The sequence below is a fragment of the Aspergillus nidulans genome, chromosome VIII, assembly GCF_000011425.1.
Source record: "Aspergillus nidulans FGSC A4 chromosome VIII".
In the NCBI taxonomy this organism is placed as follows: domain Eukaryota; kingdom Fungi; phylum Ascomycota; class Eurotiomycetes; order Eurotiales; family Aspergillaceae; genus Aspergillus; species Aspergillus nidulans.
In genome coordinates, this window is record NC_066264.1 from 292,060 (window position 1) to 310,355 (window position 18,296).

At 50.7% G+C, this 18,296-nt stretch overlaps 7 protein-coding genes across 7 annotated transcripts, besides 1 other annotated feature; 1 reads left to right on the forward strand and 6 right to left on the reverse strand.

The window, feature by feature from the left end:
- Positions 1-18,296: part of a sequence feature (contig 1.172 1..523550(1)) that runs on past both edges of the window.
- Positions 129-2,196, reverse strand: ANIA_11211 (nucleobase cation symporter-1 family protein; the record flags this gene model as incomplete). Its single annotated transcript, XM_050613122.1, has 7 exons — positions 129-584; positions 653-957; positions 1,025-1,391; positions 1,450-1,696; positions 1,765-1,865; positions 1,914-1,998; positions 2,066-2,196. 7 exons carry the CDS (start codon positions 2,194-2,196, stop codon positions 129-131), a joined length of 1,692 nt encoding a protein of 563 aa, XP_050468962.1.
- ANIA_09327 (uncharacterized protein) lies at positions 2,606-3,672 on the reverse strand (the record flags this gene model as incomplete). Its single annotated transcript, XM_677504.1, has 2 exons — positions 2,606-3,484; positions 3,538-3,672. 2 exons carry the CDS (start codon positions 3,670-3,672, stop codon positions 2,606-2,608), a joined length of 1,014 nt encoding a protein of 337 aa, XP_682596.1.
- On the reverse strand, positions 4,390-6,457 carry ANIA_09328 (uncharacterized protein; the record flags this gene model as incomplete). The annotated part of the gene is made up of 2 exons (XM_677505.1): positions 4,390-6,354; positions 6,410-6,457. 2 exons carry the CDS (start codon positions 6,455-6,457, stop codon positions 4,390-4,392), a joined length of 2,013 nt encoding a protein of 670 aa, XP_682597.1.
- Positions 7,505-10,711, reverse strand: ANIA_09329 (glycoside hydrolase family 115 protein; the record flags this gene model as incomplete). The annotated part of the gene is made up of 7 exons (XM_677506.1): positions 7,505-8,364; positions 8,415-9,180; positions 9,230-9,295; positions 9,346-9,497; positions 9,554-9,825; positions 9,916-10,170; positions 10,482-10,711. 7 exons carry the CDS (start codon positions 10,709-10,711, stop codon positions 7,505-7,507), a joined length of 2,601 nt encoding a protein of 866 aa, XP_682598.1.
- On the forward strand, positions 12,086-13,090 carry ANIA_09330 (alpha/beta hydrolase; the record flags this gene model as incomplete). The annotated part of the gene is made up of 1 exon (XM_677507.1): positions 12,086-13,090. One exon carries the CDS (start codon positions 12,086-12,088, stop codon positions 13,088-13,090), a length of 1,005 nt encoding a protein of 334 aa, XP_682599.1.
- Positions 13,338-14,938, reverse strand: ANIA_09331 (uncharacterized protein; the record flags this gene model as incomplete). Its single annotated transcript, XM_677508.1, has 5 exons — positions 13,338-13,352; positions 13,444-13,590; positions 14,094-14,209; positions 14,398-14,559; positions 14,698-14,938. The coding sequence occupies 5 exons, from the start codon at positions 14,936-14,938 to the stop codon at positions 13,338-13,340; spliced, it is 681 nt and encodes a 226-aa protein (XP_682600.1).
- Positions 15,503-16,477, reverse strand: ANIA_09332 (NmrA/HSCARG family protein; the record flags this gene model as incomplete). The annotated part of the gene is made up of 1 exon (XM_677509.1): positions 15,503-16,477. The coding sequence occupies one exon, from the start codon at positions 16,475-16,477 to the stop codon at positions 15,503-15,505; it is 975 nt and encodes a 324-aa protein (XP_682601.1).

Genomic DNA, 18,296 nt, shown 5'->3' on the forward strand with positions numbered 1-18,296 from the left:
CGGGGTACTAAAGTATCGGAGCAAGCCCGATTCCGATTCTCCAATTCCCCAATTCTCCAACTGCTCGTCTTAGCGATTAGCAGCCGCATATAATTGCCGAGATTAAAAGCCTATCTACATCTAAGATATCAAACACTGATCTTATCGCCTTTCTCCATCTCATGCACCCCCTTCGGCCCCTCCGATACCACCACTTCCTCGACAACCTCCCTCTCTCCGTCAAGCACCCAATCTCTCTCTTCCTTGGCCAGATACTCCCATCCTTTATTGTTGACACCATATCCCTCCAGGTAAACTTTTTTCCTGAGCCCACCGATCCTGAAAAGAACCGCATACACGAACCCCGCAGCCACAAAGGTGAGAATCCAGCCCATCTTAAACATATTCTTTGCGGCTGCATTCACGGCTTCAGGCTGGTATTCGCCTACCAGGCCGGGTAGGCCGAGCGCAACGCCAGCCATCCATGCAAACACAGCGAGATAATTGATCCCAGACCAGAACCAGTACAGACCTGATTTCGTGCCATTGTACAATGAGGCAACGTGGATGTTGCCGTTGCGAGAGACGTAGTCCGTCATTATTATCTGCCACACCGTCAGTCAGCGTCTTCACATCTTCAGGCTAGAGGGGGTTCAAAGATTGAAATCCCTACAGCACAAAGCGGCGCCATAAAAATGTTATAGCTTCCCAAGAAACTCAAGAAAGCACCCGCACTGGCAAGAAGCTTCCACGGCACGACGCAGACGCCGAGGATAGCGCATAGCACCTGGCCGCGTCGAATAGTCAGGAACCGCGGGAAGAGACCCGTCATATCTGCGCCGAAAGGAATCGAGTTCCCGCCAAAGTTCGTCCCAAATTGGCTCACGAGGAAACTAAATGCGACTATCCATACTGCGCAGCGGGAGCCCGGCGTCCACGCGTGGTCAAGGATCGCGGAGAGGAGATCCCAGATATTCCCTGCACAAAAATCACGATCAGCATCTCAAAGCCAGGAAAGGGAGGGGATGTCGGGCAGAGTAAATACAGTATGCAGTCCCCCACTTCCCCTGGATACTGGCTGTACTCGCCAGCCCCAAAAAGAAGACGACAACCTTGGACACGAACACCGCGGCACCCTGCGGCCACCCCGCGTCTCTCGGCTTGCGACAATAGCGCGCAAGATCTGGCTGGTTCACGAGCATCGGACTCAACGAGCCCATGATCACATTGATCCCGTCCATGACAGCCCACCCTAAATTCGCGCCTGAGGGAGCCGTGCTAGAAGCGAGGTGGATACTGGAGATCCCTGCCCCATGTGCCACGCACCATCCGAAGAGCCCGAATGTGACAAAGGGCATCACCACGCCTTTCAGGCTGAACAACCAGTGGATTTTGGTGGGGTGGATGAAGCACTACGTCCACGCCGTTAAACCCTTCCTTTTTTCATCTATCTGCAAGGAAGAAACATACGAACGGCAACTCGGCCAACCACACGAGGAAGAAACACAGCAGCTGCTGAGAGGTAACATCTGCAGACGCGGGCAGCGCGTTCGCGAACTCCGTCCACTTGTGTCCGAACATGCACCGGAGCATTACGGACAAAAGATTTGCGCCGTACATGCTCTGGATCCCGTACCAGACGATGCATACGACTGCGCGGATGAAGACGAAAAAGTAGGAGCCGTAGAGGCCAAATGTGGAGCGCGCGAGAATGGGACTGTGTTATTTTATCCAGGTCAGTGTTATGATCGAAAGAGAGCGTACGGGGGAAAGTAGTTAGCGTACAAGCCTACATGATACGTAGCACCTGGACGTGCCATACCGATTACACCTAACGCTGCTATAAACGAGCCAAGACAGCAGGCGATAAAAGCTTGGTTCCAGGCCTGTCAGAGCATCAGCAGAGCTTTAATCGACGGGAGGAGAGAAGGCACCAATCCCGTCGCAACCAAACTCGCAGCAACATTCCACCCTGTGGCACCAAACGCCACTGAGAACCAGAAGAGGGGGAGGTTGTACCTACATCGCGTGCGTTAGCTCTCATTCTCAGATATGGGGCAGTATAATGGCTTAGGAGGTAGAGTACCAAGTCCAGGTGCGCTCTTCAGGGTACGTCGGCTCGAGATCTCTGTTTGACCATCGTCCTTTGCCGAGTGATTGGTGGTTTTTGGGGGCTGGATCAGTTTCAATGCATTGTATAAAACGCCGGAGTGCCATAGTAGCTGGCTGGCTGACTGACTGCTCTTTTTATGGCGAGTTCAATGCAACGGAGGTGAACTCCAGACAACTATACAGGTTTCATATAGGGCTACGTTATCTGGTCGACGTCATGGCGGGTGATAAGCGGTACGGCATAGATGGTTCAAGCTTGGACAAGGGATCCAAGCCGCGAATCTAGTGGCTCGATAAGAAAACCTAGCCTGGACCTGTTGGGAATCGCAGCAAGATATGGACATCGGACATCCGATCTTGATAAGGCGGATAGGGAGCCTAGATATAGAAAGTCCGTAGTTTGAACTGGAATTCGTATTCGGACGTCCGATTGCTATTCCTTACATGAGCCGACTTTCACATGTTCACATCTAGCATTACCCATCCTGGACTTTATACAATGTGATGCGCTTTATCACTCATAAATTGTCGCCTCGGCCAACACCCCCTTCTTATACGGAAACGTCTCCCTAAAAACCTCTGCAATCTCTGTTCTGGTTGCAACCCAAACTCCCTCCTTCGCAGCAATATACTCAACAAACTCCTTCAGCGCCTTGAACCGCCCTGGGCGTCCAATAATCCTACAGTGCAATCCAATCGTCATCATCTTCGGACTGCCTTCCTCTCCTTCCTCATAAAGCACATCAAATGCGTTTTTCAAGTGCGTCAGGAATCCATCTGGATCCCTGAAGCCGGAACCCGGAACATGGAACTTGAAGTCGTTGCAGTCGTAGCTGTAGGGAATCATCAGGCACCCTTTCGCGCGGTCAGCAGGGAGATCCCGCTCAGTGGGCAAATCAATCCAGTAAGGGACATCGTCGGCGTAGGTATCGCTCGCCCAGAGAAGCTCTTCGCCCATCTCCTCGTAAACCTGTGGAACTAGGGTCCGCGAATGCGGGCTAGGTCGCCCGTAGTACCACCCCTTGGGTGCGTATCCTGTAAGAGATTTTAGAGACGTGACAGCCTTGCGGATGTAGTCCTTTTCCTTCTCGATACTGAAATCATGATAATTGACCCAGCGGTAAGCGTGCGACGCAATATCGTGCCCCTCTTCCACACAGCGCTTTGCCACATCTGGATTATGCTCTAGCGCGCGCGCAACGGCATAGAGCGTGAACTTCATGCCGTGTTTTTGGAACAGTCGGAAGAGCCGCCACCAACCCGCGCGACTACCGTACTCGTATTCTGACTCGGCGTTGTAATTCCGCTCATTTATGCTCTGGGGTCCTGTTGGGTTCTCACGCAGATTTGATTCGGAGACGCCGTCGCCTTCCAGGACGGACCGTTCGCCGCCCTGAACACAAACAATCAGTATTGGGACGTATAGACAAGAGAGGATGAGCGTACCTCTTCATAATTGATCACAAACGAGACGGCGATTTTGGCATTGTTGGGCCAGGTGATTTTCAGGCCGGACTCGCCGTAGCCCTTAAAGTCGCGGGCGTAGCCGTAGTCAGGATGGCTAGCGTAGGCTTCAGGCATTCTGATTGACACTATGCGATTTTCTCTGTTTGATAATCGAGGGTGCTGGTACGTGCTGCGCTGTTATCTATATGTACTGCATTGCGGCATCGCGGGCGCGCTTATCGATGTTTAGTGGAGGAAGCTATCTACTCCAACGGCGATGCCGATCAGTCGCGGTGGTCCGACGCCGACGCCGACGCCGTCTTGTGGCCAGAAGATATGATAAGGGTTGGGGCAGCATGGTATGGCTTAACTGCATCGATAAGCCCCCGAGATATGTCGCGAAACATCAATTTCGTTTGAAGGTGTTTCATTTAAAGCGGTGAGTTACTCGAGCAGTATGTCTAGGTCTAGGACAGGCCCCGTCGCTGAATGTATCCTAAAGAAATCTTCCGGAAATGCCCAATCTGGTAGCAGCCAACGCTTCAATCCCTGTTCTCAGGGCTGATAATTCAGCGCTTCGTTTTGAGTAGAGTGGCATAGCAGCTATTGCAAGATCCTGAAAATTCTCGCATATACCGTGTTCGTAGGGTCCTGCTGGGGTGTTAAATCCCATACTCACCTTATTTTTTTTAGCCCGGAGAGCTGAGCGGCTCAAGTTTGCCAAGGGCGTAGCGGTAAGTTTGATTTCTTCCTGCCACAAAGAGAGCGGCTTAATCCATTCTGGTTAACCTCGATGTCGGTGACTGCGATACCATCCCCCTCCGTGAAAAACAGGATACGTCAAGCGGTGGCTCAGTGACGATAGCATTGTTGGAGTTCGACAAGTGAGGCCGATGTGAGTTCCGGTAGGCTCTCAGGTTCGGTTCGCTTATCTTCTGTACAAGAATTTCTCGAAGCTGCGCCAGTGCCAGAGTCCCGCCATGGAAGCGAGATACCCAGTTCCATAGCATCTGTGCTTTCGCCAGTCCTGAGGTTGGCATCGAAAATGTTCCACACAGCCCACGGCTCAGCGGATGAAGGGAAGAAATCAAAATCCTCGACGCTCAGAGGTGGGCGGCCTGAGGATAGGTTATCCTCCCCTTCACACTCAAGACAGACCGCTCGTTTGAACATCTGCAACCACTCTGGATTGTCTGCCGGTGTCTGATTCCACGTGTCCTCATCATCGAAAAGGATTCGGCGCCCGGCAGTTTGGAGCACAGTGTCCGTGATGGGTTGATTGAGAAACTGGGCTTCACGCACAAAATTTGTAAGATCCACGGTAAAATGGTTGAAGGGTGACCGTTTCGCACCACTTTGCAGCTGCGGCCAAGTAGTTGGCATACTATCGCCTGGGTATGACTGGTTCGGCAGGCGCGAAGCGCTGAACGGATCCGGTGTCACAGCCTCGATGCCAATCAGGTACGGCGGCATGGCGTTTTCCACGGCAAAGGCCACAGACGGGTCGAGTCCCCTTGAACCTTTCCAGTCCTTCATTAGCGCGCCGTTCCGAAAATGCTGTCCAATATGTTCATTTCGTGCTGACCACGAGACAAAGGTCGTATCACACAGCCCGCATCGCGAGTTGATGTTATCAACTTGCATTTTCCAGCCTTCCATTCCTGGAAGGAACTGGCTTACGCCGTGCACAAGACGCAGATGCTGGACGAGGTGATCCTTGCGATAGAATGTACGGAGGACTACCGGCTTTTCTTGGCATCTGGAATAGTAATGTGATTCGATATGTGTATCTGTAGGCTGAAGATGGTCGCAGAAGCAACATCGTTGGGACCCCGCTGTATCAGTATAGGTTGGCCCGCTTGAACAGCAGGTATAACTTTCTAAAGAGAGATGCAGAGTCTTCTCGTGCCGCGTCCAGTCGTACTTGGTGCGAAAGGTGTCGGTGCAGAAGGTACATTGATATGGCCTTGGTTCTTGAGTCTTCGCCGCTCGCTTTGGGTAAACAGTTGCCCGTTTTCTCCGTCTTCGGCGCCTTGGCGCTTCGGCCGAGTAGAACCGATAAAATGAACCAGCCGAGCTATGTGACCCAATGCTATGAGTAGATGATACTGAGTTGTTCGAAACGGCAGACCCAGAGGCATTTGACGAGGCTGCTGACCGGGCGTCACTTGGCGTAGAATGCTCCGAGTATCTGATGTAGGGATCCTGATGTGCGGGATAGTCACTGCTGACCACAGCACCCATAATGGCATCCAAGGACGCGCCCTCAGCCTCAGGGGGAGAGTTCCTCCATCTCTCCATAGGACTCATAAGGCTCAGCTCTCCTTCTAAAGGCCGTCTCGAATGTCGAGTCGAAGTCAGTAGTGGGTTTGGACACGGGGACTTGTTCTTGCGTCGCCTGCGAGTGTTCGCAAACCATGTAGATATCTGGGTAAGCGTCAGACCCGATCGGCTGGCTAGTTCCGTCTTCTCCTCCTTGCTTGGATAGGGCTTATCGCAATGCTGGTCGAACCATTTTTTTAGAATACCCACTCCCATTCCTCTCCTACCGTGCGGCTGTAACACCTTGTATTCTGTGAGGTTGGGTAATTCCCGGCCTGGGCCTGGGAATACTGTACCTGGTGTCCCATCTAAACATGCTGCACTGGAATCATCAAAAGGCGTGGAGCGGGACCCGTTGGCGAAGATGGGAGTCTCCGGCGGAGTGAGCCCAATATCCGGTGACGGCCAGATTCCAGTAAATTCGTCATTTAAGATCAAACTCGCCGACAGCAACCCACTTTGAAGATTGTCTGAGCTATCGAGCGTCATCCGGGGCTAAGTTAATGAAGCTTGAAAAGGTGAGATGTTGAAAGTTGGAGTCAGAGCAAACCAAAGAAAATATAGTCACGTGGGCTGTCGCGCCCTTGTCATTACCCATTATGGGAAGAGTCAACTGACATGGCCCGCTGTTTGCCAGGCCGACCTCGGAGGGCCGAACGGCGACTTCGAAGTGCGAAGCAAGAAAATACATCGATATTTTAAAGTGAGATCTAGTTTAGCTAGACTTCTTATCTTCTATCATGGGCTAAATCTTGTCGGAATATATCTATAAATAAAGGTATTAAATTCACGTGACTTCATAGTTTAAGAGAATGGCATCAGGTTAACTGAAAAGAAATTAGGTCAATCGTCGTAGTCTGCTCAGAACCGGCGTCAATCTCAGTAAGGATGCGGACAGTCACGGCAGCTTAGCTTGGCTTTCAGGCCTGGTAATGGTCTTCAAAACCTAGCGACTACAGAACGCGAAACTCCTGAAGTATTTGGGTATTTGGGTATGAGAGAGTGCGCCTTGGGGGTGCATGCGCAATCCAGCCTCCTTTACTAGGATTATAAGAATGCTGGACGCTGTATGACATTTTGAATTCTTTCTTCAGAAGTATTTGCTATCTAAGTGTTGGCCCTAGGACATACCTTAGTAAGGACTGGACGTGTCGACAAGGTTCCTACTAAAGGAAAGCATATGCAGAGGTGATTGAAAACTGCTTTCTCATTAGCTTGATTCCCGTGTCTCATGGGTAGCAGTTCAGCGCTCTACATTATGGAGATTGCGCAGTCTTATTATTATGGTGGTTGGGATTCATAAGTCACCGTCACATTCAAACACTGCCCATCAACTTCATCATACTCATTTCACAGGAGTCAATATAGCATTAGCCCTACGATTTTCATATTAATCACATTATTCGATATGCAGCATTTAGGGCACTAAGTTCATGCACAAACCGCGAAACATTGAGGTCAGAGTGAGAGAACATATATGCCAAGCACAGCCGGTGTCTAGGGATGATTTTTATGTGCTGACGCGCGAGTATAACCGAAGCAGAACACCCAAAAGTGCTGGATGTTACGGCAATCCATAGCCCAGACAAGATCCTGAGGCTCTCGATATCCTGGAGCTAAAACGACCAAAATCCTCATCAAACTCTCACCGTTCAGGAGGCCCAAGGTAACTCTTTCGAACAGCCCCCGCCGTATCCAAGACAACTTTTTCAAGATAAACCTCCGGCGAATTAACCCGCCAGGCAAGTGTATGTTTACCAGCAGAAACAGGGCCCAATTGCACCTGCACAGTCCAAACTTCATCTTCCACTTGATCCGTCCAAATATCCGGCAAGTCACCGGGAGTCTCGGGTTCCTGGAGCAAGCGGGTAAAACTCGCTTCACTTGAGTCTATGGCCAGGGAGTACTGCATTGGCAGGGAAGGATCTGTATCAGAATTTTGAGTGAGAAAAAGCGTGGCAGTTAGGTTCTTGCTGCTCCCGAGGAGAAAGACGTCGTATTCAACTCTTGTATTCTGTGCTGTGCTGGTTGACACCCGTGCGGCTTCGTATGGCCTCAACGCGACGGCGCCGGACTTGGTGCGAGTTCCCAGATGGGGCAGGGCTTTGAACGAGACCGTATCTGAGCCACTTATGGCACGCTGGGAGTGCGCCGCCTCGATCGATACGTAGCCGTTTGTTGCTGGGAAGCCATGGAAACCAGCCGGAAGGGCAGGTCTATTCAGAATAGGGATGTGGAGGTTTTCAAAATGCGGCTGGGTGTCATAGTGAATGTCTATGAGTACGGTCTCGTTGAAGCTCTCAGGGACTTTAGGCCAGTCGATTGACACTGTCAGGCGTTCCTCTGGGTTTTCTTGCGAGAGCTTGCCCGAGACAAGGCTGATATTGATCCACTCGTAGGGTATGCTCAAATTGAATGAGATGGGTTTCCGGTGATTGCCCCGGTGGAAAAGGTCTACCGTGTAAAAGGCCGGGCCGTATGGGTCCATCGTCGGCAATATAGGCGCTCGTGAGCCAACAGTGGGTGCAGTCTGATCGCACGACTCGCATACATACGACTGCATAGCGGCACTTCGCGATCCCTCAGCGTATATTCCCAGGTTACCCAGGTTATAAACGAAGTCCTGTCACGGCTGCACAAATGACAGGTTCTGAATAATGTCCCGAGAAGGGTACAGCCACGTCTCCCATTGCCATTGCTCCAGCTTTGGTTGGTCCATAATCCCATCCCATTTGCCGCCAAGCATGGCATGAAACTCTTCTCTGAGATCTGAGTCTGCTTCAGCCGCTGCGAGGATTTGCTCTGCAACTGTATTTGCTGTGTTCGGCGTTGAATCGCGAATTGCTGGTTAATCGTCTGTCCAAGGACGATGCGGTGGTAAATCAGGCCGGCCTGGACGGGATACTGGACAAGGTGTGTGAATGCAGCTTGGCTGGCTGAGAACATGAAGGCGAGGGCCTTTGTCACTCTGTCTCCAAGGTCTTCCCATTCTTGCAGGACTCGTTCGACCTCATGATAGTTGTAGAAGGAATAGGTCGCGGATGTAACCCCTTCGTACTTGCGGCGCCCAACAAGCTCACTGTGCTGGAGGAGGATAGACGCAATCTCCTCTGCTTCGTTGTCCTTGCATCCGAGCTCCCGCAAGACGAATGCCTTGAGATATCTCGGAATAGTGGAGAAATCAAACCGCGATGAGCTCCACACCAGATCCATCGCGAAGGCAAACGGCAACTCCATTGGCTTGATGTCGGCGACGTTAAAGACCCAAATCCGGTCTGCACCTCGCTCTAGAGCCTGAGATAGCTCTTTGTAGACTTTGGCCTGTTTCGGTCAGTCACCGTCAACCTTCTCCCAGCTTGTAGTTACATACGAGGTTATTTGTGTTCTGCCACTTGTAACTCTTAGGACGGCCAACGTACTCAAAATGGTAATAGAGCTGCCCTTCTGTCAGTTTTTGATCGTCTTAACGGGGGTAATACAGCGCACCCCAATCCCACCAGGTCTCGCGGCCTCTTCGGCATTCGGTAACCGCATAATATTTCCCCAGTTATCGTCCGTGAACACGAGGGTTACGTCCTCCGGCGGGTTCAATCCCCCGGCGTAGTAGGTTGCGACCTCCTTGTATGTGGTCCAGACCTCTACCATCCTCAGCATCATCAAGGAAGCAGGTTCGCAGGGTAGAAAGCAAACGCACGTTTCACATCTGAGAGATTGCCGTATTCCTCCGTCAGCATGTCCCTCTGCGTTTCAAAAACTTCTTCTAGCAGCGCAATGGGATCGGGTGCACTGATGGCACTGTCACTAGCACCACGCATCCCCAGCGTAAAGTAAGTCTCGTTCTTCGCTGCACGTCTCACGCCTTCTCGCATAAACCTTGTCACCTTTGCTTTGTTGACCGTCCAATCCCACTCACCCGTTTCTGACGAATTCCACTCATTGGTCGCGCGCTGCATGGGCTCATGATGGCTCGTCGACACCACAATACCAAAATCGTCAGCCAATTACTGGTTGTGGGTATCATCTGTAAAGAAAATGTTCCCCGGCGGAGGGGCGTACGACGCCCACATGGCCGGCCAGATGAAGTTTCCCTTCAGTCGCAGAATCAGATCAAAGACGTGTCGGTAGAATTCGGCGTCGAGTGGGTAGTGGTCCACACTGTGTTTCTTGGACCACCAACTTGTCAGGGCGGGTGCTTCGTCATTTATGAAGAGCCCGCGGTACTTCACACTCGGTGGGCCTTGCTTCGTTGTCTTCGGGAGAGCGTAGATGGTGGAATGCCAGGTGGGGGGTACGTCGGCCCAGTAGTGGTACCTGTTCTCTCATTAATCGATTCGTTTGAGATAGCTCAGAACGTGGCCTTACGGTGACTGTCCACACTGCTCTGCGAGGGTATATATCCCATATACCACTGCCCTTTTATCGCTGCCCGCGATGACAAGCGCATCCTTTCCCTTTTGATAGTCCGTGACAACCGTCGTGCGAAACGTCTCCCATTGCCCCCGGACATCTGTCACGTTAAGAAGCCCTCTTTTCTCAAGGTCCTGCACTAGCCCTGAATCGACTGTTGCTGCTATAATGGCCGTTTTTGTCGATCCTAGACTCTTGGGTCCGTATGCGTCTACAGCAGAGCGACGAGGTCTTCTTCCCGTATATTCTCGATATCATTTGCCAGGCTTTCTGTAGCGATTTCGACGGCAACAGGGTCTTGAGTATCATATAGTATTGCGGCATTATGAATTGGAACTGCTCCTGCCTGGGGATGGAATGTAACAATCTGCTTCTCTAGGATAGCCAGGCTTGTTGTAACGAGAACAGCTAGAAGACATACAAGGGCAAAGGGCAAAGCTGCCATTTTGGTCTATACAGGAGTAATCTGACCCAATTTCCTCGGGCGCAAGGATACCCGAACCTATATATGAACCAGTAACCAGCATAACAGAGCCTAAGTCTGAGCAAGACTTGATTTTCCACCTATCACTCAAGTAATCTATGGGTATCCGGTCTTTGGTATGCATGATCTGCATGCTCGGGTTAATTATGAACGAGCAGGGTCCAAGCCAAGACCGACAGCAGGAAATGATGTGCTGGGGTTCCTCCAGGGGGAAGGCCACTTAGGCGAGAAAAGGAGAGGAATTTCCCGTTTGATCAACTACTGGCGGGTCCCATACTATATAAAATAACGTATACAGGTAAATGTGGCCGCCGGGATTATTTCTCCTCACCATCCTCTCTACTCTGCCGCCTATGCCCCTTCTCCTCGAGAAGCTTTACCCTCATAGGATTGACAGCACCAAGAAGGGCATAGCATAGCCTCTGTAACTCCAACCTCGCCAGCGAAACAAATATATCCAGACTCCTCATAGACTTACATGCTGGTCCACCTCTAGCTGGTCGACATCCTCCTAAACTTGTAAATACTTCAGGTTCGGGCCCTCGCTTCGATGCGAAACATGCCACATCATCTCGCCTAGTCATAGGACCTGGCTGCCCTAGCGAGAGTCTCGATGCCGCAGCATCCACAGAGGATGGATGCTTAGATTGAGCAACATTAGGTGCCCCGGGTTTCTGATATAAAATAAGGATACCAGCACCATTTATACGGGAGTGTATGCTTACCAAGAGGGTATTCCTACTTGGGATTCGCGTTGTGCTACTGCTGTCGACTCCGTTGCTAGCTTGAGTGTTCGGTACGTACCCCTGCCATATCTATCCTGTGCTATCTGGGCTGTTAAATTAGAAATCAAGGGTAATACAACCCTTGCAATCACCAGAACAAAACCTTCAAGAGAATTGATACGAGTCTCTTATAAACCAAGTTTATTACCTGCGAGTATAAGCGCAAAAGCGCTGATATACCCTCTTCGGCAGTGCCTACACTCCAAAATACGGGATGTGGGAGGTATAGATAATTTAAATATGCTAGACCTCTAACTAGCATTTCTTTTCGGGGTAAGCGATGTTGTCTACCCATGGCCAGAAGGCAGGGCAATTGTCTACCTTGTCTTGCTATAGCCACGTGGAGGATGTTCGTGTCCACGTCATGTCTCGTGGCGAACTGGCGATAACCTCGGGTACCTAAATGGATCGACATAGTTCCAGCACTGCATCCCACAAATCACAAAACTCGACGGTAGACAGTGGGCTATGCGTCTTCCAGCACTACTTAAACCGCACGAACCCCAGAGCAAGCACGACCTCACAATCCATTGCCCTTACAGTAGCAACCATGTCTAGCCATCCGTCAACGATTCGCCCACCCCTCGACCCTGAGCTAGCCGTCGCTCAAAAAAGCTTCCCCAGAACCCCGCTACGCGAAAGCCTTTCTGCACGCCGCAAGGCCGCAATTCTAACGTGGGAGTCCATAAGCGGCGGCAGAGAGGCTTTAATCTCGCACTCAGAAGTCGACATCCCAGGCCCCGCAGGAACATTACGCACTTCAGTCTTGCGCTCGACGAAAGCCGAACATCAAGCTCAGCCAGCATCGAAGACTGTCGGAATTGTCCATTTTCACGGCGGCGGCCACGTCACGGCCGATCGGTTCGTTGGGCTCAACACGCTCTTCGACATCATTGAGAAACTCGGTGCGGTTGTGGTATCTGCTGAGTACCGGCTCGCCCCCGAGCACCCGCAGCCGGCGCAGGTCGAGGATTCTTACGCGGCATTACGCTGGGCCCACTCCCACGCCTCGGAGCTTGGATTCAACCCCGATAAACTGGTAACATGCGGCGGTTCCGCAGGTGGAAACCTCACAGCGGGCGTCTCGTTACTTGCACGAGACCGTGCCGGGCCGAAGCTTCTCGGCCAGATGCTTTTCTATCCTTGGGTTGACGACGCCACGACTTCTCATTCCATAGAACAGTTCGGTGATGTTGCGCCCTGGACAAAAGACGATAACGCGTATGGTCTCGACCTCGCGCTTGGTAAAAACCGCGAATATGCTAGCATTTATTCACTGCCTGCGCGTGCAGCCGAAACACAACAAGGTCTGTCGGGTCTTCCGCCGACGTACCTAGATGTCGGCGAGGCGGATGTCTTTCGGGACCAGGATATGGAGTTTGCGGGAAACCTTTGGAAGGCAGGCGTTCAGACAGAGCTGCATGTTTGGCCAGGGGCGTGGCATGCGTTTGATACTTTTGCGCCGGAGGCGAGCGTTAGTAAGAGGGCATTCAAGGCGAGACTGGAATGGCTGGAGAAGTTGCTTGAGGCCACTGATGCAGGCATTTCAGCGTAGATCTCAGCATTGTGATAGGATAGAGCCGATAGAGAGTATCTCGAGAATCTAATTATAGCTGGAGTCTCTGTTACGGTTCGCGAATTATTTGCAATTGCAGCAAAATGCCCCAGGGTGTTTGTTGACGAGAGCCCAACGCGGAGATTATCGTCTTTGGTAATCGAACGCTCAGAATGCAAGTAAAAGCGAACAGAGTTGTCAAGGTGAGCTAGGCAGGAGATGATGCCGAGAGAAAAATTTTTTGGAACTATCTCACTGAACACTAGAAATGCGTAGACCAATAGATGGAATCCCTTGACAGTTTTAGTACCACAAATGATGAGTCGAGGATGTTGTTTTGTGTTAAGACGTACTTGGAAAGGCGAATATGAGTTTTTGAGTTCTGTCCAATCTACGAGTTCTTCGAGGTGGCCACCGGCGTCCCTCCTGATACTTGTACATATGGCGTAAAGGAACGCTATGGAGGCTTGATAAATGATGAGATTGCTTCCGAAGAGAGCCTGTATTCGAACGGTGTAGGCTTAATCCCGCATAATCACATTTAGGTGAATCTATTTACAAGTCACAGGTCTGAGAAGCATCTGCATGAGTGTAAGGAAAAGTATATTGCCAAAGACTATCAACTACCTTCTTTCCTCAAGGCTTCAGTCCTCAATACATACGATGTGCAGTACTGTCCTTTTACAGCAACTGAAATGGTTGTGCCTTGGTCAAGGGAACAGCAAGTTTACGCTCCAACGGGTCATGAATCACCACCGGTCATCCACCGGTCTGAGCAAAACATTCTTGCCCGCCCAGTCATCATGCAGAGACTTAATGATCAATCCACCGCGGCGTGCTGCCTCGTACAACTGCTCACAAGCAGTGCGTGCCTCTTTCCGGTCCTTCTCCGGTGGGGTCTGCAGCTCTAGGCGCCCGTTCTCATCCGGCATATAGTACAATCAAGCACGAACGCAAGACGCTCAAGCCTGGGCCAAAATACTTTGTTTGAGAATGCACTGACCCACTCCTTCCACAGATCTGACTCACAGAGCAGAACATGGCCGCGGAAATGGCGGTTGGTCGGGTTTGGCGGGAAGTTGGCGTAAAGACCGGATAGGGTTGATGGTTCCTTGGAGACTGCGCCGACAGATAGATTGAGTGTTTTCAAAGCAACAAGCTGTGACATGGTTTTGGGAAAAAGACTCTCTGGGAACCATCTGAAATCCTGTCTCAGCGAAGTCGAGCGGAGGGTGAGGGAGGTGACGGTCGCCATGACATGCGAAGGAACGCATCGAGCGCATCATTTTCGATATTATCCAGCGTACGTAGATGGCTCCCCCCACTTGTAATGGGTTTGGCTTTTGGCTCGCGCGGGGAATTCTCTGTCAGACAGGAGGCGTTATTCTTCTTTGCCATCCACTCCTTGCCTAGCTGGCTCATATTGGTTAGCTGGATATCGGATTGACGGCTCAAATACTGGATCTTGGCTTCGCCACATCCGGTCCATATGTAATAGTTTATCAGATGTCGGCCCCTCGAATCGTAACTCCATCGTGAAGTACAGGATCAAATGCTTGATATGCCCTGCAGGATATGCGGCGATTTGGTGACCTCACCACACACACCGGACAACACCAACCGCTCGAGCGGCCATTGCACAGGCATATGTTTGTCATTGAGGTCTTCGTTGAAGCCGCTGTTGATCTCCAGCTCGCAGGTGCTGGTGAAGTGGTCACAGAGAATGGCCCATTCTGTGTTAGACGGTGGCTCTTCTTCGATTAAGAGCTTTGTGGTATTTTCTAGGGATGATTCTGAGTTGTGCAAGAAGTGGCTCGCAGTGCTCGGTCGCACATTTGTTGTCGACATGAGGTCCTTGCACAGTGACTCTCTGAGCTGGGAGTTCAAGAGTCTGCTCGCAATCCATGGTGTTACTGGTGATCCTTGGCGGGGAAGTGGAGTTTCCGGAGCTGGTGCTGTTCTGCTGAGCTGAAGTCAGCTTTTTGTGTCCTGGCTCAGAAAAGCGACTCGCCACCAGGATCATGAACTGTAGACTATATCCCGATGCTGTCGGCTTCTGGCTACGAATGTGTTGGCCTTTAGGAGTGACTTGACCTTGGTGACTCAGGTCTGAGCGTGTCACATGATAATGCCCCTCCACACCAACGGCATCAAGTATGGCACAAAAGATGTGGCTTATGCAGCATTCGCCAAGATCAGTCTTGTCCATTTGGGTGGAGCCCCTTGAGAAAATTGAGATATCAAGTGCGATAAGCAACCCTACTGACACGTAGCTGTGTACAGCGGATGAGCTAACTAAGCAAACTATGGCCTATCAACCCTGCCAGGATAAACTATAGACATTCATTATACAGGAAGATTAACACAATTCAGACTCCAAAGGCATTCAGTCAGAGTGAAACATATAATCAATCAGATAGTAGACAAACTAGGATCGGGAAGCTCATAAGCCCTAGCCCACTCCTCCATCGTCTGCACGGGCCTGACTCCCAGATCCTCTGCAGTCAAAACTCTCACGCCGGGCTCGACCCATTCCTGTACAGGCACAAACTGAAAGTAATCCATCATGAGTGCAAACTCCTCGGCCCATCTTGGCCACGGCCACAGCGCATCGTAGTCATCACGAGGGATGCGGACAAGCTGTACCATTTTCCCCCTCGCTCTCGCCCACTCCTCAACCCACTTCCTTGCCGTCCATTGTGCAATGCTGGCAATCACCATTGCGCCGTTCCTGACCTTCTCCGCCGGGCTTTTGACGATAGCCTCGATAAAAGGTGTCAGATTCATCACGTCTCCAATAAAAGGTATAACTGTCTCCGGATCATAGGTGGTGAACTGTACATATTTCCCCGCGGTCTCAATCCAGTAGGGCCTGAGTGAGGCAATCTGGAGGTTATTTGCATAGAAACAGACGAGTAAGAATGTGGTCTTTGCATGTAGGTCCGGATAGTCCGCGCGGATTGTCTGCTCCACTTCGAACTTGCCCTCGAAGTGGTACACCGGGTATTCCTCTTTTGTTTTGCCCAAGGTACTCCAGATGTAGTGTTCCAGCGTCGGGACCGCCGCTGCAGCTTTGACCATGTTGATACCCTGCTGTCGTTCAAGCTCCTTGGCTTTTTCGTATCCTTGTTGCTGGTAGAGCGCCCAAAAATCTGTGACTGCAAAGATGATGCGTGAGCCTTTGAAGGCGGCTGTTATGGCATCGATATCGTTTATGTCGGCTCTGACTACATCGATCCCTCTGCCAGAGAGGGCTTGTGCGGCAGCACTGGAAGGGTTTCGCGTGAGGCCGCGGATCTGGTACTGTGGATTATTGGCGAACGCAGCAATGACAGCCTGCCCTTGCTGGCCAGTGGCGCCGACGACGGTAACGATCTTGCGAGACATGTAACTTGGAGTGCTAGACTGATGCATAAGATTATGGCGAGGTCGTAGACTTCAGTTTGCGTGTGGCGGGTCGTGGATATCATTTATGTTCGACAGAGAGGGTTGATTTACAACGCCGAGTGGTCAACTTTGCCGAAGGGTCTTTCTGCGTTCCACAAGTCCTGACAGTAAGCATTGTCAATTACTGATTCGAATTCCGAACGCTTCCGATCAGCTCAGCCACTAAGAGGTCTGTGTGATGCTGCAGGGCACGGTCCCATTTGTGATAGAATATGTCCCCCAGTGCGCACTGCTTACCTATAGACGATTTCAGTGATGCACGCTATATGTAATCTAATCCTCTATGGGCCTTCGGTCAATGATAGTAAGCATAACCCTGTTGGAGCTTTCGTGTTGGTCCTAACTCTCCAATAGAGATAAACCGTAATAACGGTTTTTTTTGCCGGAAGTCATAAACGAACCCGCCGTCTATTCTGCTAACGGCAGCCAAAATCGGGTTGATGAAATGGTGGAGATTAAGGTATGGGTCGCATCCTTCGTTGCCAGGCGCCGCGAAGGGCAGATCTTTAGCATCAAGCAATATCGCCAGCGTTAACAAACAGCTGTCCAGTATTATGAAACTTTATTGGTTCCGCATCCTTCCCGGCCAGACACCTTGATAAAGTCTTCATGGAGCTAATGGGACTACTCTTCTCGCAGCTCTCGTCCCACTCGCTTGGACGCTCAGAAAGGGCATCCCACTCACCTTGGAGATTGATGCTAAAGCCGGTATCAAATATATTCCTTATTCGTAGTACCACGCACTAAGCTTGACAGTCTACAATTGTACATACACGTGCAGCCTCGTAGGTCACAACAACCACCAATGCTAGTTATCCCAAGTGACCGGCAAGGTTGTTGTCATTATCCACCCTGCAGCCATTTAGTACAAGTCTCTGGGCCCTATTTTATTGAGTTTCATCTTTCTTTTTTTTATTATTTATTTATTACTCTTCTATTCTATTCTATTCGATTTTTTTGCCTCCAGATTGTCTCTATAAACCAGTTGTATACTGCCCAACTTGGGCGAAATTGTGAGATGGTCCTTGATGACAACAAGCTAGTGAATCCTTGGATAAGCCTTGCTTTGGCAGTCCCACGCCATATTGGATCGGTTCAGAATCCCGGCACGGTGAAGACGGCGTGCAGATCGACAGAGGCTAGAGCATGAGGCGCATCTACATACAACTCGTACACGGCTATATGTTGCACACTCCAAATTTCGAGACCACAGAAATTCTCGTCTAGCAGAAGGGTTTGATGCTAGAATGTGGCAACCATACTATGTATGAATTTCTGGAAATAATTTGACAGCAACTCACATATCGAGAACAGAGAAACTGCTCAGTATGACTCGTTGAGTCTGAGCGCATGAACTCTATCCACGATAACTCTCACCAATAAGCAAGCAGATCCTCAGAACTAGAGCCTCAAAGCTTGAGCACAGCCCTGGCGGTCAAAGGAGTTCTTTGTCTCGTGAAGAAGCATGGACTACACATAGGCAGAACCTGGGCTCAACACCTGCACTCAAACCCAAATTAGAAGATGGAAAGATACCCTACGCTATGGAGAAAAAAAGGGGGTTCTGTCTACATTTTACGAAGATCTGCTTGATGGACTGTTGGGGTTGATTTCGGTAAAGTATTTCTGGAGCTCGAACCGAACAGCAAAGGACATGGCTGAATGCGGAGCTTCTGAACAAGCGGAAGATAGTATAGACTTGAATCTTACGCTGACCGGTCCCCTTTACACTGCTTTGTGAGCATGTACGGATGATCAT